This window comes from Herpailurus yagouaroundi, unplaced genomic scaffold, assembly GCF_014898765.1.
Source record: "Herpailurus yagouaroundi ecotype Mexico unplaced genomic scaffold, PumYag 216, whole genome shotgun sequence".
Lineage (NCBI taxonomy): Eukaryota > Metazoa > Chordata > Mammalia > Carnivora > Felidae > Herpailurus > Herpailurus yagouaroundi.
Window position 1 is genome coordinate 3,792,000 of NW_024412447.1, and position 26,751 is coordinate 3,818,750.

A 26,751-nucleotide genomic window follows, 5' to 3' on the forward strand; every position below is an offset into this window, starting at 1 on the left:
CTAGGGTTTGGACAGGCGGTGGGGCACCTGTAGAAAGAGGACAGCCTTTGGACGCAATCCAGATCAGACTCGGCGAACACTCCAAATGCAGGCGCTGTTACGACCCAGTGATTCCAACAACGGTCTCCAAGCAACTGGGAGAGAGCTCCCCTGTCAGAGTCCCATCCTGCCCCCTCTATCCTACGTGCAGTCACGGGGCCGTCCGCGGAACTGGTCACGTGTGAGGTACCCGCCTGCTGGGGGGCTGCTAGGAGACCAGCCCACACTCACAGCACACAAGGGAGTGTGTTCCACACTGTAAGGTACCATTCGCCCCCTGCTCTTCTCAGATGGGGTGGAGCCAGGCCTGGGGGTCTCCTCATCTCCTGCCTACGCCTCTGCTTTGGTTTACACCCTCCTTCATCACCTACCTAGCACACAACAGAGTTTATAATTAAGATTGGGAGTTCGGGGGTCAGACGTTCCAGATTCAATCCTGGCACCACTCCCCTCTAGCCACGAGTCCATGTGCAAGCTGCTAAAGCTGTCCTCGGTTTTCTCATCTGAGCAGTGGGGTTAACCCCAGCACCCCCCACAGAGGATAATAAAAGGATGAACCGGGCTAATCTGCGCACAGCACTCAGCATCTGTAGGCGCGTGACCGACATGAATGATTCTGTTACTGTGAATCCTCACCATCGATGAGGCACGCCCTACTGCTGGCCCCATTTCATAGCTGGGGAAACTGAGGCCCAGAAAAAGCAAATCCCCAAATGTCTAAGGCATGACAGCTAGATAAAGACAGGGCCGGTATTTCTGCCCAGGATCGTCTGCGCTCTAGGAGAGTAACGGCGCCTGCCTCACAGAGGACGACTCGTGCCGCGTGAGCTCCCTGCACACAGTAGGCACTCAGTACAAGCTGATCCCTGTCTGCCTCCCGCAGCACCCCCAGAACAGGTGCCGTGACGTGCTGAAGTGAGGCAAGAAGGCTTGCTTTCAAACGTCAGGCCTCCCCACTCCACACCCATTCCCCCCAAAACCAGAAAACCAGTGTTGGCGAGGACGAGAAGTTGGCGGCAATGTAAATGGTGCAGCCGCCGCGGAACACCAGATGGAGGCTCCCCCGGAAACTACACGAAGAACCACCATCCGATCCAGGCGCTCCGCCTCTGGGACAAGAATTGCACCTGCACACCCACAGCAGCACGGTCCACACGAGGCCACAGGTGGAAGCGAAGTGTCCGTCACAGATGCACGGATAACAAAAGGTGGTCCGGCCACACAATGGGAGGATATTATTCAGCCCTAAAAAGGAAGGAAACTATGACACCTGCTACCATGTGGACGGACTTTGAGGACGTTACGCTCAATGAAACAAGCCAAATACAAAAGGGCAAATAACGTAGGGTTCCACGTATAGGAAGGAGATCCCCAGAGTCACCAACTTCATGGAGACAGAGAGAAGGTGGTGGTATCCGGGGCTGGGGGAGGGGACAGCGTGAACGGGGACAGCGTCTCAGTTTGAGACAACAGAAGTCAGCCTGGAGACAGGCGGCGGTGACAGCAATGTGAATATGCTTAATGCCGCTGAAGCATACACTTGAGAATGGTTAACACTGGGTGCCTGGGCAGCTCAGTCGGTTAAGCGTCCGACTTCAGCTCAGGTCATGATCTCATAGTTCGTGAGTTCGAGCCCCACCATCAGGCTCTGTGCTGATAGCTCAGAGCCCGGAGCCTGCTTTGGATTCTGTGTGTCCCTCCCCCACTCATGCTTGCTTGTGCGCTCTCTCTCTCTCTCTCTCCTTCAAAAATAAACATTATTTATTTATTTATTTAGTTTTTTAAATTTTTTTTTTTTAACGTTTATTTATTTTTGAGACAGAGAGAGACACAGCATGAACGGGGGAGGGGCAGAGAGAGAGGGAGACACAGAATCGGAAGCAGGCTCCAGGCTCTGAGCCATCAGCCCAGAGCCCGACGCGGGGCTCGAACTCGTGGACCGCGAGATCGTGACCTGAGCCGAAGTCGGACGCTCAACCGACTGAGCCACCCAGGCGCCCCAAAAATAAACATTTTTTAAAAAGTGGTTAAAATGGTAAGTTTTATGTCTGTATTTTACAAAAAAAAAAAAAACAAAAAACAAAAAAACGAGGCCACTGGCACATCTAGGTACATAGGAAGACTTACTATCATGCCAGCAGGGAAGGAGTTGGGTCTGGGCTGTGCCATCGTCACCCCCTCCCCGAAACCCTGGGCCACTGGGGACGCAGCCGTATCACCACCTGGCAGGTCGGAGGAAGGAGCCAGAGCAAATGTTGCTGCGCGTGAGAGTCACCGGGGGAGACGCAGAAAATGCCGATGCCCAGGCCTCATCCCCAACAATTACAACGGGACTGCCAGGCGAGGGACCCAAGCATTGGAATTTTTGAAAACTTCCCAGGGGATTAGCAGTGGGCCGGAGGAAGAGCCTCGTGGAGAAGAGACCGCACCAGGTGCCACCCATGGATGCCACAGGGGCCCGGGACCACAAAACAGACACCCGGCTCAGCACAGACAGCAAACAGGCTTCAGCCCCCACACCAAGTCCACGGGCTCGTGCTGGCTGCCTGGAGCGTCGTATCTCGAAGGCCCCTGAGCGTGAGTCTACGCGTGGCAGGAAGGGGGGCGGCGATGAACTGGCGGTGTCAGCCACAGGCACCGGGCAGGCCAGGGGCAGCCATCCAAGGCTTAAGAGTTACCCAACGAGGGGCGCCCGGGCGGCTCAGTGGGTTAAGCGTCTGACTCTCGGTTTCGGCTCAGGTCACGATCTCACGGTTTCATGAGTTCGAGCCCCGTGTCTGGCTCTTTGCCGGCAGCACAAAGCCTGCCTGGGATTCTCCCTCTTTCTCTGCCCCTCCCCTGATCGTGCTGTCTCCGTCTCTCTCAAGACAAATAAATAAGCTTACAAAAATTAAAACGTTTGTGAACATTTAGAAGCAAAACGAAATATAGGTGAGATTAAGTGGTACCCACGAATCGAAAAAAAAAAAAAAAAAAGGTACCCAATGTTTTCATTTCCCTCCTCTTCTCTGAACCTTGCTGCAAAGTGAGCGGGGCGGAGATGATGACTGTGATTTTATACAGGGATTCACAGAAGTTAAGCCACAAGCTAGGAAGTGGCGCAGCTGAGATATGACCCCAGACCTCCTGATTCCTGGTTTATTCTTTCCGCTGCACTCACTTCCCCTTTCATCCCTGTCTGTGGTTCTGATGGGAAAGGCTCTGCCATCAGTCTTTTACACTATAGTGTAATGTAGCTGGGCATCCTCTCCAGGATGGAGAATCTGGAGGCAAAGAAGGGAAGGGACAGAGCCCTCTCGCAGCTCATGAAATCACTGCCTCATTGGCCAGTGGTCAGAGCAGTCCTGGCCACGAGTGGCCCGTGATCCCCAGTCCCCCTGAGCCCCAAATCAGTCAGTCCCTCCCATCTTAGAGAGCCTACACCAAGACTCTCAGGTCTCATGGGGTCAGGGAAAACCTCTGGCAGACCCAGAGCACAAGAGCCCGTGTCAAACAGAATAAAAAAAAAAGGAACAGGGGCGCCTTGGGCGGCTCAGTCAGTTGAGCGTCCAACTCTTGATTTCAGCTCAGGTCATGGTCCCAGGGTCGTGGGATCCAGCCCTGCCTCGGGCTCCAGGCCATTTGTGGAGCCTGCTTAAGATTCTCTATCTTCCTCTGCCCCTCTCCCCTGCTTTTGATCTCTCTCTCTCTCCCTCTCTCTCTCTCTCCCTCTCTCTCAAACTAAAAAAAAGAAGAGCCTGTGTTCCAGGGGAACCTGCTTCTTTTGTTTCCTATCCCTGACTCAAACCCTGCAATTTCTCCTCATGCCACGAACGCTCTCCTCGTGGCCCACAGTCATCACGGCTGTGGGCCTTCCACATACCTTTTCTTCGGCTTAAAAATCCCTTTCCCTCTTCTCCAGCTGGAGAACTCCTGTTCAGCCTTCAAAGCCCAGGTGAAAAGGCCCCTCTGAAGAGCTTTGCTTGATCCTCACAGTCCCATCCAGACTGCAGAGCAAAAGCCTTCTCTCACCTCTAGGCCAACGCACGAGCGGTTGCTTATGTGGACCGCGTTCCGTCTTTCTCTTCCTGGAGCACTCCTAGGCAGGGAGCGTTTGGACTCCCACAACTGCCTGTGGAGCCCCTATCATAGGGCACGCAACACGTATTTGGGTGTTTCTGGGTCCGTCTTGTCCCCCAGACTGCACGCTGGCCCCGATTCGTCTTTGTCTTCTCGGTACCAATGCAGAGCCAGGCGTGCGACAGGTAGTGCCTGACAAATAACTGATTAATCCATCATCTCACAGCGTTTATGAAGTCATTCAGACTTGAGATAATAAGTTTGGAACAGTCCCAGCCTTTTAAGATCTTACAAAAATTCTGGAGCAGACAGTCTCCTGAGACATGAGTCAATCCAGCCAGGATAAGGGGCTTGCCCAAGGTCACCCAAGAGGCAGGGCCAGTGAGCTGACCAGGAAAAGCAGAAGGTACGAAAGGGGGGCACCACAGGAGAGACTGCGGACAAGGGCGGGACGCGCCATTGTTTTCTTTAGATTTCTGCAGCGTTTCACTGACTGCAACGGTCATTTGCTACGTTAGTCAATTGTAAAACTCTAACCAATGTCCATGCGTTCTCAAACCTGGAGCATTGGAGTTGGGAGAGGGAGGGGGGCTGGTCCCCACAGGAGCGCTGGAAACTACCCAAATGCCCATCCAGCGCAGGATGGGAATACACCACGAAAGAGCCACGCCTCATAACACCACACTGGCCAGACACAAGCACAGAAACCGGGATGCATCTCAGACACGGCGCCGAATGACGGGACCCGCTCTCTGGCTCTATTTATATCAACTTCAAGAATCAGCAATGGGAGTCTTTGATGATAAAATCCAGGACAGGGGGCACCCTTGGGACTGGGAGACAGCGACTGGAAGGGGTATTTAGGAGGTTTCTGGTAACTGGCAATGTTTAGCATCTTGATTAGGGTGCTGGCTCCCCAGTTTTTGAGCTGAAATCGAAAGGCAGGCTCTCCTGCACATTAGACTTGAGTAAAAGGCTAACAGAGCAGCCATGCTCCTAAGGGCTGGGTCTGGGTGGGGTCTGCAAAGGTATGCTTTGGGGGGGTGGGGGGACGTCTGGCTGGCTCAGTTAGTGGAGCATGTAACTCTCGATCTCAGGGGTTGTGGGTTCAAGCCCCACGTCGGGTGTAGACATTACTTAAAAATAAAATCTTTAAGGGGCACCTGGGTGGCTCAGTCAGTAAGCGTCTGACTTCGGCTCAGGTCATGATCTCAAGGTCCGTGAGTTCGAGCCCCGCATCGGACTCTGTGCTGACAGCTGGGAGGCTGGAGCCTGCTTCCGATTCTAGGTCAACCCCTCCCTCTCTGCCCCTCACCTGCTCACGCTCTGCCCCCCCATCAAAAATAAATAAACATAAATTAATTAACTAATTAATTAATTAAAATCTTTAAAAAGAACTTTTAAAAGGGTATGCTTTCTACATCGCACCTGCCCTGGGGTCTACAGGCAGCAGGTGCAACACGGCTGCCCCAGGTAGGGTCTAAAGTGGCTGACCTGCCGGGTCCCCACCACCTCGGCCCCCAACACATCCCAGCTGCTCGCCTCCCCTCCCGCTCCCTCCCTTCACGCTGGAGAGGCCAGGCCCAGCCTTCGGGCTTCTGCGGTTCCTCGTCCTCCGAGCCTGGACCCAGGGCCGGTAGCCCCCAGAGAGAAGTGCTCCTCTTCCAAATAAGCCCAGACCCAGGACAACGATAGCGGCCGCCCCTCCCCGACTGGGCCGTGCCTGGCAGTGGCGGCCCTGGGTCCCCAGGACAGAGGACTAAAGAGATTTGCCCTGGCTTCCACACAAAGGGAGTCTGTCTGTCTGTCCCGCAGAGGCCAGCACAGCCCAGGCAGGGCCAAGCTGGCCCCGGGCCCTGAGAGCCTCCCCCTCCTCCAGCTTGGCCCCAGGATACTTCTTTGTGTCCATTCATGAATTCAGGCTCCTCCCGGGTGCAGACAGCATCTTGGCTCAGGCTTTGGGAAGCAGTTTTTGGGCTGGTGCCACTCCACGATGGTCTGGAGATCAAAATCCCAGCAGGGAGAGGGCCGGAAACAGGAAGGGGAAACTGACGAAGGGGTGGGAAGGACGGAGATTGGACCCCGTGCCAGGTCCGAGGAAGTCTGGAGGGGAGATGGGCCACGGCCTCGCTTCACGTGGCATTCCACATGGACGGTGCCCCCAGGAGGTGTGCATCTGGTAGCGCCGGCCAGGCAGACCTGGGCAGACCCCAGCCCCCCGTTCTGCACCCTCCCTGTGGCTCCCCAGGGAACCTCCTCCCCTCTGAGGTAATAAGAAGCCCCATCTCTGAAGCAGTGACCACCCTGCCCCCTGCCTCACCGAAGCTACTGGAAGACCACCGGCGAGAGACCTTCTGAACCAGAAATCCTGGGGGGCGGGGGGCCAGCACCTCAGCAACCCTTGCAACGGGGGGGAGGGGGGGGGCAAGCCCATCCCCCACCCAAGTTAAGGCTCTGAGAGTTAACGCTCATGGCAATCAGCCTCCGCCAGGACACGGTGAGCTGCGGAATCAGCCAGGCCCCTGGGCCCGGCAGGGAGAGCCCAACACGCGCTCCACACTGTCTCCCAAGCAGAACCAGCTTGCCTCTTCCTAAAGCTCATTTATTGACTTTTGAGAGAGAGCGAGAGAGCCGGCGGGGAAGGGGCAGAGAGAGAAGGGAACAGAGGATCTGAAGTGGGCTCTGAGCTGTCAGCACAGAGGCCGGTGCGGGGCCTGAACTCATGAACCATGAGATCACGACCTGAGCTGAAGTCGGACGCTCAACCGACTGAGCCACCCGGGCGCCCCCAGCTCGCCTCTTAACACACCCTCTGGTGGCTGCGTGTCCTTCCCTGTGCTCATTCCCCACCGCTTGCCCTTGGGTCCTTGTCTCGGGGTCTGCTTCTGGGGAAACCGAAACTAAGGCAGATTATCTCCAAGTACGAGCTGGCCTCCGAAGACAGCAGCCACAAGGCCCCTGGGCAAGCAAGCGGCACGATTCTGAATGCCTCTATCCCATCTGGGCACAGTGCTGATATCAAAGGCTTCTTCGTATGGCACTCCACAGTTTGCAAGGCTCATTCACACTCCCGGGCCACTCGGGGCTGCAGTTCGCTGAGCCTGGGACCCACATCTGCTCCGTTCGCCACATCTCTCCCTGGCGCAGGCCCTGAAATGAATCTGAGGTCACTCCCCGGCTCCCCTCCAAAGCCCTCGGAAGCTTGCAGGGTGGGCTGACTAGCCCATTTTTCAGATGGGGAAATGAGGCACCTAAAAGTGGGCAGCTGAGTACAGCCAGCCCCTGACTCAGGGATGCTGGGGCACAGGGCTTCCTCGGGGACCACCGCTCTTGGGATCCGCCGCTAAAATGAATGGCCCACAGCCCCCCGCCCCAGACAAGACCACCCCGGGCACTGGGGTCTGTCATCCTCCCAGCCACCTCTAGAAGGACAGGCCACCGCCCGTGCGCCCTGGCCTCCCTGCCACATCCCCATCTCTGCTGTTTTACCCTCCCCGATGTCATGACGGGATCACAATTCCAGAACATTTCCGGGGAGCTCACGGAAAACCTCCTCCTCACTGCGACGGCGCGGAGAGCACTCCTCCCAAATCCCACACCTTTTCAGAGGCGTGTCCCAAACCGGAATCCACTGGGAGGAATTTGTGAAGAAAATCAGCTAATATCTCCCCTGCCCCCGGGAGCCCTTGGCCCCTGACTCTGACACAGAGGCCGGGGGGCTCTGACACAGGATGAGGGGCCACCCTCACAGCCCACGTCCTGCCAGGCTGTGGGCCACCACAAGTGGCCCACCCTTTCCCCGGGAGCAGTGTCCTCCAGGCTCGTGCTATTCCCTGGCCGTGCAACACGGCAGAGGCCTTGAACGACCATCCTTCCCAACACAGCGCCACGTGCCCTGGCAAAGCCCAGCCCCGCCAACGGCGAAGGGTCCAGAGTACATCCCGAGACAGGTAGAGCCACAGAAACTCCACAGCAGAGGGCTATTGGATATGCTGAAGCCAGATTTGGGCCCAACTCCGTCCCCTACAACCAGGATTGCGGCACCCAATCCTGTGCAAAGTGGCTGCCTGCTGGGAGATCTATACCTCTCTGGGGCCAAATGCACACGCATGTGCACACACACACGCACGCACACACTGAACACGCCATCCCAAGGGTTCACAGAGCCCGAAACATCGTCCACACATCCTAAGAATGTCTACACAGACTCATCCACTCCTTCCCCGCGAGGCCTTTCTTGGAAAGAAATGAACCCCGGCTTTATGTCGGATAATAACAAAGATCCCAGCACTTTGGTGCGCTAAGTGCAGAGAAGTTTGGGGGCGGGGTCTCTCTTCTTCACTAAGAGGGAATTCTGAAAACCCAAGACTTGATGAAATCATTCATTCCAACAACAGTAACCAACAGACGCTAAGACGGTTGATGACAGGTTGCCGAGCAACCGGCTACTATAAAAGGAGCCGAGAGTCCCAAGATCCATCTCGCATCACCGGAAACAGGACCTCCGTGCCCCCTGGAGAGATGCAACGAGAAGTTTCTGGCCTTTCCTGCCTGGAACGTGGGTCCTGAATCGAATCCGGCCTCTACAGCTGTGCTATCTAATATGGCAACCGCCAGCTACATGTGGTCCAGTAAACGGGCTTTCTCTCAAATAAAACAAACCCGGGGGCACCTGGGTGGCTCAGTCGGTTAAGCATCTGACTTCCTCTCAGGTCATGATCTCACGATTTGCGAGTTCCAGCCCCGCATCAGGCTCCTTGCTCTCAGCGCAGAGCCCACTTCGGATCTTCTGTTCCCCTCTCTCTGTCCCTCCCCCACTCCCGCTCATGCTCTCTCTCTCAAAAATACATAAAACATTTAAAAAAAATTTTTTTTAGAACTAAATAGAACTTACAATTCAAGTGCTCAATAGCGCTAGGACTTACTGCCGATGCTGATGGGTGGGCTGGGGGTCTAGTGTGGTTAAGGAAGAAAGTCCTCGCCAGGCAGAGATGCGCACCGAAGTCATATCACCCATACCACCAAGGGATTTGTCCTCAAATACTTTAGGACAGAGAAAAAGCAGAGATGAAGCAAATTTGGCAAAACGTTACTAATCGTTAAGTTGAAGCTAGGGGGTGGCTGGGGTTCATTAAGCTATTCTCTCTACCTTTATAAGAGAAAGTTTTCATAGTATGAGGACCGGAATACGCACATGCGCTCAAAACACTCCCTCCCCACAAATGCTAACTGATTACCAAAACGAATAATACTTTTACAGAGAGAAAAGCAGGAAGACACCCACGTGAGCGAGCGATCACGGAAGACATCACACCGAAGGACAGACTGACACGTGTTGTCGGTTACAAGGAGCCTAAAAAAAGCAGCATCGCTTCTACCAAAACGGGGCAGGGGCGGGGGGCCCCCGGGCGGCTCACTAGGCTAAGCGTCCGACTTCGGCTCAGGTCATGATCTCGCAGTTCGTGAGTTCGAGCCCCACATCGGGCTCTGTGCTGGCAGCTCAGAGTCTGGAGATGCTTTGGATTCCGTGTCTCCCTCCCTCTCTGCCCCTCCCCTGCTCGCTCTCTGTCTCTGTTTCTCTCAAAAATAAACAAACATCAAAAATACTAAAAAAAAAAAAAAAGAGAGAGAAAAAAAGAAAGAAAGAAAGAAAGAGAGAAAGAAAGAAAAGAAAGAAAAAGAAAGAAAACACAGAGAGCCTCAATCTAACTGTGAGACCCCAAACTGAGCCCAGGGACCCCACACGAAGCAGTCTACAGAACTGGCCTGGACACCTCAAAAACACCGATGCCTGATAGAAAAAGACAAGAGATGAATCCTGGACTCGAGGAGGCTAAGGAAACCGCGGTGCACCCCAAAGCGGATCCTGGCAGCCGGGGCAGTGAGGGGGCAGTTGGTAAAATCTGCATACGGACTCACTGTGAGATAATAGTGCCTCAACACTAAAGTCCCTTTTTCTTGTCTTGCCTCTCACATTTAATCAACGACCCGCTTCTGTTACTGTTTTCAGCTCAACTTTATTATTATTTTATTTATTTATTTTTTTTTTAACGTGTATTTATTTTTGAGACAGAGAGAGACAGAGCATGAACGGGGGAGGGTCAGAGAGAGAAGGAGGCACAGAATCTGAAACAGGCTCCAGGCTCTGAGCTGTCAGCACAGAGCCCGACACGGGGCTCGAACTCACAGACCGTGAGATCGTGACCTGAGCCAAAGTCGGACGCTTAACCGACTGAGCCACCCAGGCGCCCCTCGACTTTATTTTCTTAATATTTTTTAAAATTGTGGTAAAATACTCTCAACACAGAATTCACTGTTTCAACCACTTTTCGGTGTCCCGTTCTAGGGCACTGAGCACATTCACACAGCTGTGCAACCGTGACCGCTGTAGTCTCCAGAACTTTCCATCTTCCCACACTGAGACTCTGTCCCCATTACACACGGACCCCCACCCACCCCAGCCCCTGGCTCCACTGTCTGGTCTTTGTCTCTGAGTCTGACAACTCTGGGGACCCCACAGAAGCAGAATCACACATTTGTCCTTTTGTCCGTCGGCTTATTAGCATACTGTCCTCATACGGTTCGTGCACAGTGCAGCACGTATCAGCGTCCCCTTCCTTTTGCATCTTTTTTCTTTTTTGGGGGGGAGGGGCGGAGAGGGAGGGAGAACCCTGAGCAGGCTCCACACCATCAGTGCAGAGTCTGACATGGAGCTCGAACTCACAAACCACGAGATGGTGACCCAAGCCAAAATCGAGAGTTGAATGCTTAACCGACTGAGCCACCCAGGCACCCCCTTCCTTTTTAAGGCTCAGTCTCTGTTCTTAAATGTCATTCCATAAGAGAGTACTTGGTGCTATATACGCACGCACTGAAGGCTTTGGGGTAAAGGGACATATCGACAAGTAACTGACCAATCAACTGACAGTGGCCAATCCCACTGCCAGGAGATGAACAGGCAGACCCCACCCGCTGCAGCTCCCCAGCCCCTGGGGGCCCCAGGAACCCCCTCCCCCACTGCTGCTGTGGTATCTGGATGGCAACCACCCTTCGGGAACCGAAACCTTGCTACTTAGCCTAAAAGCCTCAATGGCACCCCGGAGCCCATGGGACAGAGGCCAGCTGCTGGGCGCGCCCGGGGAGTTGGGGACCTGACCCCACATCCTCCCCTCCAGAGGGTCTGAGTCCAGCCTCAGACTCTTCCCCGCCTTCCTGTGCTTCCCCTGCAGCCCTCTCCGGTGCCCTTCCCGCTTCCAGCCTCTGCAGAACTCCCGTTCATCCTGAACGACCCACGCCAAAGCCGCAAGGTCTCCGAGGCTTCTGTCCCATCCAGCATCCACCCCCCTCAATCACGTATAAAATGTAAATCACTTTCTTTTTTGGCCACACATTCCCCCTCTCGTTCCATTGGGCTCACATGGAGCCACACCCTTCCACCCCCCAGCCATGCCCGACTCCCAAACTCCATGCTCCAAAAGATCCAGACTGGCATGGCCCTTCCCCTGACCCCGGTGACAGGTTCAAGGGTATGCATGCAATCCAAGTCAGGGCACAGGGACTCGATTCCAGGACAGTGGTGATCCTGCCAGGAAAGAGAAACTCCCTGTCCACAAGGGCTGTGAGCAGTCCAGATGTGCAGCCAGCAGAAGAAACAAAGCCCGAAGACAAAGAGAGACGGCATGGGACTCCTGTGAGACCCTGGATCCAGCTGTACCTGAATTCAGACATGCCTGGACGTTTCAGTTCTGAACACTAACAAGTTTATTTTCTCTGGTTTTCCCTTCCTTCTCCTCCTTTTCCCTCCCTTCCTTCTTGTCCTCATCCTCTTTTTTAAAGTTTATTTATTCATTTTGAGAGAGAGAGCATGAGCAGGGGAGCGACAGAGAGAGAGCGGGAGAGAGAATCCCAAAGACTGTGTGCTGTCAGCACAGAGCCCGACTTGGGGCTCAATCCCACGAACCGTGAGATCCTGACTTGAGCTGAAATCAAGAGTTAGATGCTCAACCGACTGAGCCACCCAGGCGCCCCTACGTAAATACTTTTTAAGTTTTATACTTATCAATCTTCATTTGTATTTTGCCTTTCAAATTTAAGAGAATTTCAGATATCCTAGAATACAAATAATTTAAGATAGTTTTTTACATCTCGTTTAATTTACCTTTGCGGGATATTTTTTAAATTACATTTTGCGTTTTCATCCTTTAGACTAGTGCTCTCTGAGAGAAATTTCCACAGTGACAGAAATGTTGTAGGTCTGTGTTGTCCAATATGGTGGCCACTGGCCACCTGGAGCTCCTGAGCCCTTAAATATGGTCTCTGTAACTGAGGGACTAGCTTTTTAATTTTACTTAATTTTAATGAATTTAGACTTGAATTTAAATAGCCACAGGTGGTTAGTGCAACACTGGACTGCACAACTTCAGATGATCACTGTGAAGTGAATGCAATTTCCGTGAAAATCTTGAAAATAACATAATTAATGATTTTGCTGCAGCAAAGCCAAAAATAAATCGTATGAAATCTATAAACTACTAAGTTATGCACACCTTTATTTTATTTGCTCACCCAGGCATCACCGGCCTGGCCACAAAGGCCGCGGCACACGTAAAAATAACTAAACTCAACTTCCTTACTTGACAGTGGCCAGTCTTCATTCATATGACGGCCACCATTCTACAGAGTGTTCAACCCGTGTCATCGTAGAAGCGTACTTGCCGAGGAGGACGGAACCCGTTTCGTTGAAAAGCTTGTTAGCTAGATTTTTAACTTTAAACATTCAGACACATGGTATGTGGGCTTCCACTGGGACACTTGGTCCGTCCCCACAGATGCTTGGGGCAGGCCTGTCCATGAATGAATGAAGGAGGCGGTGTCTTCTGAGAGCCCTGCCAGGCTGTGCAACGGCACGTGCAGCGGGGAGGACTCCGGATTCTAGCCTCTGGGTCCAGCGGGGACTGGAAAATCACCTGACTTTGAGGATTATTATCCCCATCGCGGCGTGGGAGGCAGAAAAGCCAAGGACAGTCCAGGTGTGAACCTCCCTGTGGGCTCCGTGACAGAGGGCAAACCAAACAGGGACAGAATACGGTACCTCGGGGGCACCTGGGTGGCTCGGTCGGTTGAGCGTCTTGACTCTTGAGTTCGGCTCAGGTCACGATCTCACGGTTCGTGGGTTCGAGCCCCGCGTTGGGCTCTGTGCTGAGAGCTCGGAGCCTGCTTGGGATTCTCTGTCTCCCTCTCTCTCTGCCCCTCCCCTGCTCATGCTTGCTCTCTCTCTCTCTCTCTCTCTCTCTCTCTCTCTCAACAATAAATAAGATCCAGCTAAGGGACTAGATGAGATGGTGAATGGAAGATGCTTGTCACGAGCCTGGCACGTGGTTCCCACTCCACGAAGCCCAGGACTGGCCCGCCCACGGCAGCCCAGCAAGACAGAGGACCCGGAAGCCCCTCCTCACCATCCCTTCTCCGGGCACAGAGGCCTGCTGATGTCAGAGCAAGCCTTGCCAGGAGGGAAGGGTTCTCCAGGGCAGTCCTATGGCTCCTGAGAAGCTTGATTCTCACAGAGTGCTTCAAACCCTTCCCAGAAAGAGATTGTAAGTAAACAATCGCTTACACAAATAACCACCACTTTGGAGCGCCAACTGTATACCTGTACTGGATGCTTCTCATACATATCTTGATCGCCTCAAGAACAAAAAATGTTTACGAAACCCATAACCTTCAGAATTTCTCGGCTGGTCCTAAATGGCCTTGCAGGGACGTTGGGTAGTAGTAGGACGTCAGGATCTAAACCTACAGAGAGCCTACCAGGGTCACCGTATGCTTAACCAACCCCACATTAGCCTCAGGTACGAGAGGCTAGCAAGGCTTAATGAATAAGTAGCCTGCTCCAGAGAAGCCAGCAAAGAGATGAGCAGAATCAGAACACAAGCTCCAAGTTCCTTCCACTCTCCAAGAACACCACTGTAAGAACTGGGCCCTGACCTTTGTGGGGCCTTAGGAGCAACTTCAAGACCCCTGGTAAGAATTGCATTACAGGGGCCATTCCTGGGGGCGCCCCATGACCTGGTCACTATAAACTGGGCAGCGTGCATCACCTGGAACTTGGGACCCACGGGACGTGGCCAGTGCCCAGGTTTGACAATGGATCAGAGAAGTCTCCTGAACACCGGGACCCTGCTGCAGAGACGTCCCCAGCAGCGTTACTTACAGAAGTGGATTCCAGGAAGCAACTTAAGCACCCGAAGGTGGGAAATAATAAAATAAAGCAGGGTGCGATGATGAGATGGAGTGTTAGGCACACATTAAACTGAGATGGTGAATAATCGTTAAAGACAAGGGACACAGAACTGTAGAAGGTCTCACTTTTAAAATTAGGATACAATGCTAGCTATAGGTACGGTATCTGCAGAAAAAAGACTGCAAATAAACAAAAAACACATTTCACAGCGATGATCTCAAGATGGCAGGATGAAGGGTGACCGTTGCTTTCATTTTTTTTAATGTTTATTTACAAAGGGCGGGGGAGAGGGAGAGAGAGAGAGAGAGAGAGAGAGAGAGAATCCCAAGCAGGCTCCACACCATCAGCACAGAGCCCAATGCGGGGCTCAATCTCACAAACTGTGAGATCATGACCTGAGTTGGATGCTTAAACCAACTGAGCCATCCAGGCACCCATTGCTTTCTTTCTTTTTTTTTTTTTTTTTAATGTTTATTTATTTGTGAGAGAAAGGGAGAGAGAGAGAGAGTGAGTGGGGAGGGGCAGAGAGAGACAGAGACACAGAATCAGAAGCAGGCTCCAGGCTCTGAGCTGTCAGTGGAGAGCGCGACACAGGGCTCGAACTCACAAGCCATGAGCTCATGACCTGAGCTGAAGTCAGACGCTTAACCGACTGAGCCACCCAGGTGTCCCGACTGCTTTCATTTTTATACCTACTCCCCATGATTTAAAAACTGTTCTTTAAGGAGCACATGCTGCATTTTTATGTTGCTTTATAACCATTATGTTGCTTTATAAGGACCCCCTTTTAACGTCAGATTTTTAAAGCAAGAGAGTAGACCAACGTCTTGGGAGGTTAATTTGCTTGTCCAAAGTCACACCGCCACTAATTCAACAGATTTGAGTGGTGCCTTCTCAGATGCCAGGTGCTGTTCTGAGCCCCAGGGAGGCAGCAATGGACACAGACAGCTGGACTACACTTCCCAGCCTCCCCTGCAGTGAGGCGTGGCCACATGGGTGAGTCTCCCCATGGTAATGGGAGCTATCTTATAGGGCACATAGAATCCAGCTTGTTTTTCTTCCCAAGTCACTAATTAGAACACTGCCAGGACCCAGAAACACCCTGTGTACCCCACCTCTCTTAGAGGTAGCCAGTAAGCTGATTTTGCAATAATCATTTTCTGGCTTTCCACATACCTTCCTCCGCACTCCTAAACAACACAGTTGGTTTGCCTGTTTTTGAGCATTCAACGATTGCATTCATTCTTCGTGTTTTGCTACCACTCTCGACGTCTAGATTTATCCATTCTGTTGCCTGAAAGCGGAGGTCATTCTCACGAAAGGATATTATTCCAGCATATGAATTCTACCATTGACACTCGGGATGTCTTGTTTATCATGAACAACTAAGATGCTAAGACATCCGCATCCTCTGATGCACGTGCACACCACTTTCTCCAGGGCAGATGCCCAATGAAAATGAGCAGCTCTTAGCTCATTTGTGTTCATGCACCCTTCTCTGTGTGCATCTGCAAGATGATTTGCATTTCTGTATTTTCTGTTCTCTTATCTGCCCTTTTCTTATGGTAGGGCTTTATACACCCTGGATATTAATTAATGGGGTGGTTAAATGTGTTGCAGATATGTCCTTCAAGGTTGCAGCACCTTTTCTATTTCCTTCATGGCATTTCTCTGATGAAGAGAAACTCATAATTTTTAATGTAGTCTCATTTATCCACCTTTTCTTTAACGGTTTTAACTTTCCATGCCATCAGAAATCTTTGCCCACCCTGAAATCCAAAAGATATTCTTTTCTGTTTTCTAAAAGTTTTCAAGTGTTTTTTTTTTTTTAACTTCACTTATAAATTTTAATCCATCCAGAAATGCTTTTTTTTGTATGGTGTGAGGTAGGGCTCCGGTTTCATTGTTTCCATCTAGATAGCCAATTGTTTCGGTACCATTTATTCAACAGACCATCCTTGCCTCCGGTGATCAGCAACACCACCTTTCCCAAAAACCAAAGGTTTTTGTGTGACTAGGTGGCTCAGTCAGTTAAGCATCTGACTCTCCATTTCTGCTCAGGTCACGATCTCAAGGTTGTGAGATCGAGCCCCCTGTCAGGTTCCATGCTAGGCATGGAGTCTGCTTAGGATTTTCTCTCTCCCTCTTCTTCCATCCCTCCCCCACTCAATCGCATGCCCTCTCTCTCTCTCTTTTCAAATGTCTTTGAAAAAAAATCAAATGTCTTTATATGCATCAATCTGCTTCTGGCCTCTCTATTATGTTTCATTGGTCAATTTCCCTAGCCCTGCACCAATACTACACAGCCTTTAATTCCTATAGCTATATGATAAATTTATTTCTTGATCTAGATAAACCATTTAAGGATTCCAGGTTAGAAATTTAAAGATCAGCTGGTCCAACCATCCATTGAAAAACAAAGGCTCAAAGGGGGAAAGCATCTTTTACAGTATCACACAGCACATAACTAGGGACCCTGTTAAGAGCTGAATGTCTGTGTCCCCCCCTAAAAAAAATCTGTATGTTGAAACCTAACTTTCAGTGTGATGGCATCTGGAGGCGGGACCCTTAGGGCATAATCAGGTCCAGCAGGTAGAAGCCCTTCTGAATGAGATTAGTGCCTTTATAAGAGGCAACCAGAGAGCTAGCTCCTTCTCTATCACATAAAAATACAGTAAGTCTGTAGTCTATAACCCAGGAGATGGCCCTCACCAGAACCCAACCATGCGGGCACCTGATCTCGAACGTCTAGTCTCCGGAACTATAAGATGTAAGTTTCTATTGTTTATAAGCAACCCAGTCTACGGTACTTTGTTACAGCAGCCCAAAATGACTAAGACAAACACCCATCTCTCACCCTGGAAGATATTCCTGTGCTATTTAATATGGCAGCCACCGGGCATATGTGGCTATTGAGCCCTTGAAATATAGCTAGTCCGAAGTGAGGTGGGTCCTAAGTATAAAAGACACAAACAGATGTCAAAGACTTGAGGTGAGAACAGAATGTAAAAAGTCTCATGAGTAATTCACTTACATTGATTATATGTTGAAATGATAACACTTTGCGTATCAAGGATTAACAACAACATATTCTAAGAACTCATCTCACCTGTTTTCTACCTTTCTATGACAGCGAGATAGAAAATCAGCCACACACTCAACGGAACAGCTACTAAAAACTGTAGAACTATATACGTGGCTTGTATGACGTTTCTCCTGAATAGCACTGGGTCACGCTATTAAATCTGCTCAATCAAGAAGCCTGCATTAGGGATTTAACTTGTAGGCAGCACCACAGTAAGGGCCATGCAATGAGGAAGGGAACAGAAATAGTTCTAACTGATGTGCTCTACTTCCCCACTGGACTCCTCACCCGTAGAAATGGCATCAGCCCAAGCATGAAAGGAACAAAGCTCATGGTCCAGCCCCTGACCCAGCTGGAGAGCTCTATCCCAGTTAGGGAGGGCTGCACCAGTGTCCAAATCTAGACATCAACGACCAAGCCTCCCGTCCTCTCACAAATCAACCAGAGAGGTTCAGACACCTACCCGAGACCACATAGCAGCTGCACGACAGATGAAGGCCCACAGTACGGGCTTCACAGCTCCCTCCCTGCATGTTTGCCAATGTGGCCTCCTGTCCCAGGCTTCCCCCTCCCCTTTCGAGGAACCCTCCACCAATTTAGACCTCACCATAGCAAAAAAGGACCCTCGAGAACAAGCCTTTGAAAGTCCAAGCGTCCATATCAGAGAAGATCCCATGGATTTGAGCAGCCAGTGCCTCCCACCTTCCAGCCAAAAGAAACCAAAAACCAAAAACCAACCCCACAGGAACTCCCCCGTGCATCCGTCTTTCCTAGTAGGACTCCCCAACTTTATGAAGGAGAAAAGGAACCCCCCCCCCCCAGGAAATGGAAGGTGAGACTGAGAGGGGAAAGCCCTAGTCCTGCCTCCCCACCTCCGATGCCATGCTCAGCCTGGACATCTGTGATCACGCTCTGCTGTCTGACCAGAATGGGTACAGACCTCATGGGGACGAGAACCCTCGGTAAGTGCCAGGAGACGGCGAGCCACGTGGATGTGGGTATCAAAACTGATGCCAACCCGTCTCAAAATCACCACCTTCCCCTCCACCCAGAAGCAGGACACCTGAGGGGGAGGGCAACACATCAGGTGGGCGCTCTCTTGGTGCCCAGGCAGGAGGCAAAAGCCTTGGGGGCTGCGATCCCAGAACTGCCTGCCCTTCCTCAAGACCCCCAGGGGCGGAAGGCAACTGCAGGAAAGGGTTTTCGCGCCAGCTTTCAGGCGAGTGGACCCCACAAAATCTTAGAGAAACTTAAGAATTATGAACTTCCCCATTCAATGTGTACTTAGTCCAACAGGAGCTTGACTCCCACTCAGCAACTGGGTGGGAGTATCTGTCCTCACCATTTTAGGAGAAACTGAGGCTCAGGGGTGACCACAAACCTCACACCGGGAAAAGGCCAAGATGTACAAGCAGCTCTTCCCGGGTCCTAGGCCTCAGTTTCCCCACCGAAAAAGAGCAGTTCATTCATTCCTCCCGCTTGCTACGAGCGTGGTCAAGGGTTGGGGGGTGGGGGGGGGGGGGGGAAGGTGTGATGCGGGGGTGGAGGGGGGTTGACAGGAACGGTACGGCGGCGGGGTGCGGGGGACAAGGGCAGTGCAGGGGGTAGTGGGGGAACACGGGTGGTGCGCGCCAGCACCTTTCACGTTAACAAAAACGCCGGAGAGAAATTGAGCGATTACTCTGCTCCGGGCGCCATTCAAAGTGCTCTCGAGAGTGCCTGTCACTAATCCTCACGTGGTCCCCAGGGATGGGACGTTCATTATCCCCGTTTTGGAGACCTGGAAATTGAGGTTCAGGGAGGTGAAGCGACTCGCCTCAGGACTCGCCGCCAGGAGAGGAGGCGCCGGGAAGCCGCGCTGCTCCCGGGTGCGGGGCGCACAGCTGGGCGCCGAGACGCTCACAAAGACCACGAAGTCTCCGTTCTGGTTTCTTCCGGCCGAGCTTAGGGTGCATCTATGAACTCCAATTCTCCGGGCGGCGCGGGGAGCCAGCCCGGCGGCGCGGAGCCGGGAGAGACCCTTGGCCACCCCTCCCTGCGCGCGCCCCCTCCGCGCGCGCCCCCTCCTCGAACGCCCCCTTCCGGAGCGCCCCCTCCCCACGTGCCCCCCTCTCCCTGCCATCCCCCACGCGCCCCCCTCCCTCGCGCCCCCTCCCCGCGCGCTCCCGCCCTCACCTCGCGTACTTCGTCTTCTGGAAATCCAGGAGCCGAGGAGCGAACATCGCGGCGGTTCCATCGGCACCCAGCCCGGGGCTCCGACAACCGGCGCTGGGACGGAGCGCGGGAGGGAGGGAAGGAGGCGCGGGGCGCGGGAGCAGCAGGTAGGCGGGCGCAGGGCGGGGGCCGGCCGGGGGGCGCGCGGAGCCCGAGCTGGAGCCGAGCCGAGCCCGAGCCCGAGCCCGAGACGCCGACGCCAAATCCCGAGCAGATGGTGGTGGGGGCGGGGCGGGGGGGCTCCGGGCCAATCGCCTTAGTCCCCGCGGCCTCGGCCCCCTCCCCGTGCCCTGCGGAACCCTCCGGCCTTCGCTGGGGGAAGGAGGAGAGATGGGGAAGGATGGGGGCTTCGATTGCAGCCCCTTCTCTCTCTCTCTCTCTCTCTCCCTGTCCCGGTGTCCCCTCCGCCGGTAGTTTTCAGAACGAGGTGACGGCCTGCTAGACGGAGCCCCGCTGTCTCCCCCGCTCCTCCCGGCCGGGGCTGGGCTGGGCTGGGAAGGGAGCGAGGACACTGATGGCGCGCCAGCCGTTCAGGCCCCTGGCGTCGCTGGCCCCGGAGTGTACTTGTAGCTCACGCTTCCCCCGCGGCCAGCGCCTCCTGCCTTTCTTTGAGCGCCTGCGAGGCGCGACGGCCCCAAGGGATCCGCCCGGGAATGGCCGCAGTCTCCGGGGAAGCTCTCCACTCCCAGAGACTGTGATTCTGGGCCCCCTCACGATCCCCCAGACAGGGGTACGTGCATTTGGCTGTCGGATTCCAGCGTACCCGGAATCTGCCCACCCGCCTCGGTTCTTCTACAAAATCCAGTGGTCTCCTTTAGGAGACCTTGGCCCGGGTGATGGGTTGTGGGGAACCACCTACAGGAAGGGACTGCTGGAAGCAGAACAGCCCTCAACCTGAAAGGACCCGTGCCCAAATTGAAGGGCAGGCATCTCCTTCTCCCCCTCCTCGCCCTTCCCTTATGCTCACAAACCCCAGCTCCCTGCTACTTTTTATAACGCTTTATTCAAGAATCCTGCTACACATCCAGAAAACAATCCCACCCTACAGAATTCATTTCTGCACTCCAAATGCTGGGCGCCAGACGGGCTCAGATACCCAGTGTTGGTGAGGACAAGAAGGGTTACAGGTGATGCATTCACAGGGGGCAGCAGGGCTACTGGGGGGCGGGGGGGGGCCCCGGGGGGGGGGCGGGGCAGGCAGGGCTGCAGGTGGGGACCAGAGAAGGGGTATAGGGATGTTTATGAGACCTAGATGGATTTTATCCACCAGGCCCTGTTGATGGATTAGAAGAGGAGGGCGACTACTGGGCTTCTGGCTGGCCCTGCTGAGTGGGTACTGATGACATTAAGGGTGTGGGGGCAGGGGGAGGAGACCAGAGGAGAAGCAGCAGGGAAGGGAGGTGAAGGAAGATGTGACCTCAGTTTTGGCCAGGTGAGTTTGAGGTCAAGGTGGGCATGAGTATAAGGTCAAGGGCTAGATTGGTGAGCCAGAGGGTCCAGTAGGGCAGCAAGCCCACCCTGCGAGGAGGAGCTGGGAGGGCAAAGCTGGAAGGCCCCTTGGATCTGCAGATTTCGAATCGCTCATCTCAACCTACCAGCCACCAGCCTCCTGCATCTGTTTATTTCTACATTAAATACAATGAAATGCAATTTGAAACGCGGTTCTTTACTCACGTGAGCCACATTTCCAATGCTCAACAGCTACATGTGACCAGTGGCTGCCGTATCAGACCACTTCCAAATGGAAGCAAGTCCCAGAAGACCAGGAAGTCACCCCAGGTGGGCAGCGAGCAGAAAGAGAAGAGACGTCCGGTCCGGAGTGCATTGTGCTGGGAAGACTAAGTCACGTTCAGGCAACTTTTGTCTCAGTTGTTTGAGTACATTTTGTGTCCTGGTTGGCATGAAAATGTATTCTTACTGGGAGTCACAGTGAGGAATGGGCGAGGCTCGAGGCTATAGTGACCAGAGTCTCCTGTCTCCTTGGTGGAGGAGGGAAAGAGGCTGAGAGGGACCAGGGGACCCACCCACAAGTCACACAGCCAGAGGAGCTGTTCTGGAGCCCAGCTTCCCAGGCTCTGAGTTCTGAGCCTGCATTTCATGGCTTCTTCCCTGACCTTGACCTCTATCACCATTGTTATGACCCCCCCCCCCCCACACACACATACAATAAAGGACTGCCTTGTGGTCAGCCCCACCAGGGCACACCTGTCCCCGGGTCAGCCATACCTCCTCCTCAGTCCTCAACCTCAATTCCCAAAAAGGTCCCTTCAGTCTTTATAAAAGAGAAAGCCCCAGAGGCCTGACCTCCCCGTGGCCCCCTCCTCCCTGGCCTGGAGCATCGGCTGTTGACTGCAGCTGCCCTGAGGCTGAGGGGAGCCACAGGTGTGGGACCAGACCTCCCCAGGCTGCAGGCCTGCTGGCCTCCTCCGGCCCCAGCCTGCTGTTGACCTTCAGTGGGTCTTGGCAAGGCACTCAGCAAGGCCCCAGAGGAGACCCCCGAAGGGAAACACAAACCTCGAAATGGATTTTCTTTTTCTCCACGAGCAAAAAAAAGTTGAATAAGAAACAAGTTACTATTTTTACTGCTGGGATCCAGTTGTTATGGTAACTGAGGGCCTCGAGGGAGTCAGGGTTGGCCTGCCAGTGAAGGAGATGAGGTGGGTTCCAGGGGCAGCGGTGGCAGCCACCGGACGAGCCTTGGACTACCTACGGACTGTGGGATTTCTGGCACCCCTGCCCCTGGCTCTGCGCCGCCCCCCCCCCCCCTGCCGTGACGGAAGGCCACCGGTGCCCATCTAACCCTGGCCGGTGGCCTCTGGCAACTTCTCCCTTTGGTGCAAGCCCACCATCTCCTGCTGGCTGTGTGGTCTCGGGCTCCCCCCGCCTTGTCGCCGAGCCTGTCCTTCACGGCTCCTGGGGGGGGGGCGGGGTGTCATTGTGCCCTTGTCTCCACATGCAGCTTTCGACCCCCACCACAGTGACCACCACGGGCACCTGAGCGATCAGCCCCACGAGCCCTGCTGGCCAAAACCCAATTCTTCCCTCTGCCATTCCTCTTCCAGCCCCCTCTCCAGAAGGCGGCCCCACACCACCCCCTGGGCCCGGTTGGCCGTGGCTGGAAGCTCTGAACGCGGCCTTCCCAGCATCCGAGGCCGGCCTCCACCTCCACCTAGCTTTGTGCCCTGAACCCAGGTGCTTCCCATTCGAGGCTATTTCCCCACTTGTAAAGTGGAAGTTAACAGCACCCACCCTGCAGGATTGCTGAAGGAACAAAGGCCACCTGGGCCCGATGTTATTACTGGCAATGTGTCTCCCCGTTCAGTCCCCTCTGTAGCACTACATGGTAGGAGGTGCCGTTCCTAATTTGCGGACAAGGAGCCGTGCTCAGGCAGGCCAAGTCCCACAGCAAGCCACACAGCACATCTGTCTGTGCTGAAGTGCCCTGCACTGCATGGGCACTGATTAAACACCTACTGTGTTCCTGGCTCATCAGATGCGCAGAGTGGCAAGCAGGTAGGGAGATAACACCCCCCACCACCACACGCCCACCAACCACCAGAGCTTTTCATCCCTTCCCTAGAGCCCTGACCACGTCACCAGTCTCCTCCCACACGACCGACCTCTGCCATCTGTCCCCAGGACCCAATGGCACCCTCTGATGTGATCCTTCTCCTCCCTCCTAGCGACTTCCATCCCCGATCAGTAGCTACGACATGGGCCCCTATATACGCCTAGCAGTGTCTGCCTGCAAAGTCCTTGTTGTCTCTGGCAAAGCCACAAATCTTCCCTACCAGAGTGACTTTCTGAAACGCAAGTCTGACGAAGCCCTTCTCCCTAAAAGCCTTCAGTGGCTCCCACTGCTTTCAGGATGGAGTCAGGATAGAAAAACGTCCTCACCCACTGTGCACACGCAATAAATGAATCCAAACTCCCCCCAAACATGCATGGCTTTCTCGTGCTCTGTGGCTACACAGATGCTGTTCCCTCTGCCCGGAAGGCCTTTCCTCCTTAGTTTGCCTGGCAGATCTCTATTTATTCTTCCAGACCCAGTTTAAAGTTCTCCTTTGTTGGACCTTTAGGGGAAATGGCTTCTCCTCCCTTTTATGCCACCTTTGGACCAGCGTCCGGGCCCCACGGGATCATCTTGTAGGTACCCACCAGCCAAGGACTACCAGGACCGGTGCCTGTGGTAAGGTTTATCAACGGGCTGCAATTAGGGGGAGGGCCCAATGTGGGGAACTGGAGGGGTCACCATGACGGGCGTTAGGAAGGACTTTCGGCAAAATTTGTACTTGCCTTAGGTACTTAGGGAAGTTCAAGGTAGTGGCACTTTTCTGAGGCCCTCCTTTTTATTGGACACTCAGGGGGCGCCTGGGTGGCTCAGTCACTTAGGCGTCTGACTTCGGGTCAGGTCATGATCTCACAGTTTGTGGGTTCAAACCCCACATCGGGCTCTGTGCTGATAGCTGGGAGCCTGAAGCGGCTTCGGATTCTGTGTCTCCCTCTCTCTCTGCCCCTCCCCCACTAGCACTGTCTCTTTCTTTCAAAAATAAATAAAACTTTAAAAAAAAGGAAAAAGAGGGGCACCTGGGTGGCTCAGTTGGTTAAGCGGCCGACTTCGGCTCAGGTCATGATCTCGCAGTCCATGAGTTCGAGCCCCGCATCGGGCTCTGTGCTGACAGCTCAGAGCCAGGAGCCTGTTTCAGATTCTGTGTCTCCCTCTCTCTGACCCTCCCCGGTTCATAATCTGTCTCTCCCTGTCTCAAAAATAAATAAATAACGTTAAAAAAAAAAAAAAAGGAAAAAGACCTTAGGGGTCAATATGAAAGTGGAGTGCACTCTGCAGACAGGCAGGAACAATTTTTAAATCCTCCATCAGTCCCTTGTGCCACTAGGGATGGGGCAACTCTCTGAAATGTAAACATAATGAAAGCTCAGATATCGACATTGAAGCCGTCTTCAGGCACGGGGCCACCAGTTTGCAAACGTCACTCTTTCACGGCGCCCTCCACTTTCTTTGGGCTCTCGGCCACTCCCTATACCTTCAAATAGTACCTGTATCTGTAGCTTAGCTATAATCTATCTATACATATATGCACGTGTATATATACACGTACGTGTATATGCAGACACTTGTGTATTCTATATACACGTGTATATCTCAGATTTTATAATGTATATTCCAGATTACATGTGATGTATGGTATTAAATAACAAAACTTCAAACCTAGTAAAATTTAAAGATATAATTGGTTTTACTAATCAATTCACGGACCGGGCAGCATTCTATCCAGCAAGCTGAGGGAGGCTCCGCTGGGCTGCAGGAAAGGTTTTTACAGGCAGAGAGAGAATGGAAAAAAAGGACATTATTAGCCAAGAATGCATTATTTTAGACAAGTTTGCCCTCCTCAGGGGAATGGAAAATGTCTATCAGTAGATTTCCTAGTGCTGACCAGGAAATTCCAGGTTGACGGGTTAAAGGTTACTTCGGGGGGGCGGCCGCGGGGAGGCAGTTGAGAGAATAGAACTGCAGTTTGGTTAGGTATTAAGTCCTGGCGTGCTGACCTGGGGCTCTTCACATAAATGACGCCATTTGGGGCCTGTGGTTTTCTTTTTAACAAGGTGCGTGTAGCTGCTGGAGAGCTTGTCCCACCAGGGTCTCCTGTGCCCTGTCCTCCCTCAGAGCTGGGACTCTGACCATCCATTCTTCGTTCAGCCTGCGGTGTACCTGGGCCTGGGGGATACAGGACTTGTCCTGGTCACTGCTCAGCCAAGGAGGCTCCTTTCCAGCTTTGCTGCCCCCGAGCCAGCTTCGCGTGTTCCCGGGAAGGAAAGGAGCAGTTCCCAGGAACCAGCCTGTTCCAGCTTGAGTTCCTGGGAAGCAGGCTCTGAGAGGAGTTTAAGCGCAAGGAGATTGATTAGGTGACTATCCTTGGGGTGGACAGCAGCGGCAGGGAGGGAAGAAGCGGCGAGGGGCCCAGCCTTTCCCTGGGCCCCTCCCTGCCTCTCTGGACAGTGGCTTCAGCAGATGCAGAGGGGAGTCCCATCCACCGGTCAGCGGGCACAGCTGTGGGAAAGGGGTGCGGCGTGGGTGAGGCCAGCGCCTCCTCTGACCAGGCCTCACTGCTCTGAACTGTCCGGGCTCTCCCTGGGTCCCCTGCACTCTCGTCCCAGCCTCTCACCTCCTCCAAGCGAACCCTTCTTTCGTCTGCTCCACTCATGACTTAGCGAGGAATCGACATCCTGAGCCTCCAAAGCAGCAGAGGTGAGAGCAGGAAGCTGACTGCAGAAGGAGGTGTGCGGGGGCCAGATCACGGGTCGTCTGTTCTTTGCCTTGCAGACACCCCTCATCTCAGCACTGCATGCCCAGGAGTGACTGTCCAGATCCCGGAGGAGGAGGAAAGGCTCCCAAGTTACACCTGCATTTGCAGAAGGCCCAAGGGCATCATTCAAAGGACTGGTTAGGGCTGGAAAGAATCTCTTAAAGGATGAAGCCAGATTCAAATCCAGGCCCTCCACTGACTTGGAGAGCCCAGAGCGAAAACAAACACACACAAAAACAACCAAGCAGGTAATCTCAGTACTGATAATCTAAGCCAGCAGGAGAAGAATCAGTGGAATACCAAATATTTTCCTAGAGGATGAGGTGACTCCCCCACGTTAGGTTACCGTCCTCCGGCTTTTCATTTAAAAATTTTCCCTGGGGCACCAAGGAGAAAATATCATTTTCAAAATATTCACAAAATCTGGTGTGATGTAGTAAGTAGATTTCAAAACTCTGTCTTTGTTTTATAAGTGCAAGAAACACAAAACTTAATCTAATGTTAAAAAGACAGGGGACCAAAATGGCGTCACTTAGGTTAAGAGCCTCAAGTGAGTAAACCAAGACTTAGTACCTAATATCCAACTGCATTTTCAAATCTCCAGAAATGTAACCTTTAACCCTTTCAAAAGTGGCGAGTTTCTCAGTCAGCGCTAGGAAATTTACTGAACAGACCCCATCCATCCCTTGTAGAAGGGTGACCTTGCCGAAAACAATGGATTCTTTGCTAATAATTTCCTTTTTCTACCCCCTGTCTTGAAACGCCTTTCCTTTCCTGGAGCCTTTTGGAGC

General features: G+C 53.2%; 1 protein-coding gene and 1 long non-coding RNA gene across 6 annotated transcripts in view; one reads left to right on the top strand and one right to left on the bottom strand.

Moving 5' to 3' along the window:
- The window catches only part of LOC121017523 (monocyte to macrophage differentiation factor 2), a 131,454-nt gene extending 111,685 nt beyond the window's left edge, over window positions 1–19,769 (bottom strand). For 2 of the 5 annotated variants that reach the window (XM_040455764.1, XM_040455781.1), the window contains exons 1-2: window positions 19,599–19,769; window positions 9,024–9,141 (exon numbers count right to left, since the gene is read on the bottom strand). In XM_040455764.1, coding sequence (XP_040311698.1) covers window positions 9,024–9,141; window positions 19,599–19,659 — 179 coding nt within the window. In that variant the 5' untranslated portion in view covers window positions 19,660–19,769. Of the gene's footprint in view, window positions 1–8,992; window positions 9,142–19,598 lie in introns of those variants that run through there. The other 3 variants (XM_040455766.1, XM_040455765.1, XM_040455767.1) reach the window with 3 other exon arrangements.
- A 102-nt stretch (window positions 19,770–19,871) lies between these two features.
- On the top strand, window positions 19,872–24,886 carry LOC121017528 (uncharacterized). The gene is made up of 3 exons (XR_005784800.1): window positions 19,872–20,764; window positions 21,339–23,826; window positions 24,533–24,886. It is a non-coding gene; the product is annotated as an uncharacterized LOC121017528 (long non-coding RNA).
- Window positions 24,887–26,751: the final 1,865 nt, after the last annotated feature.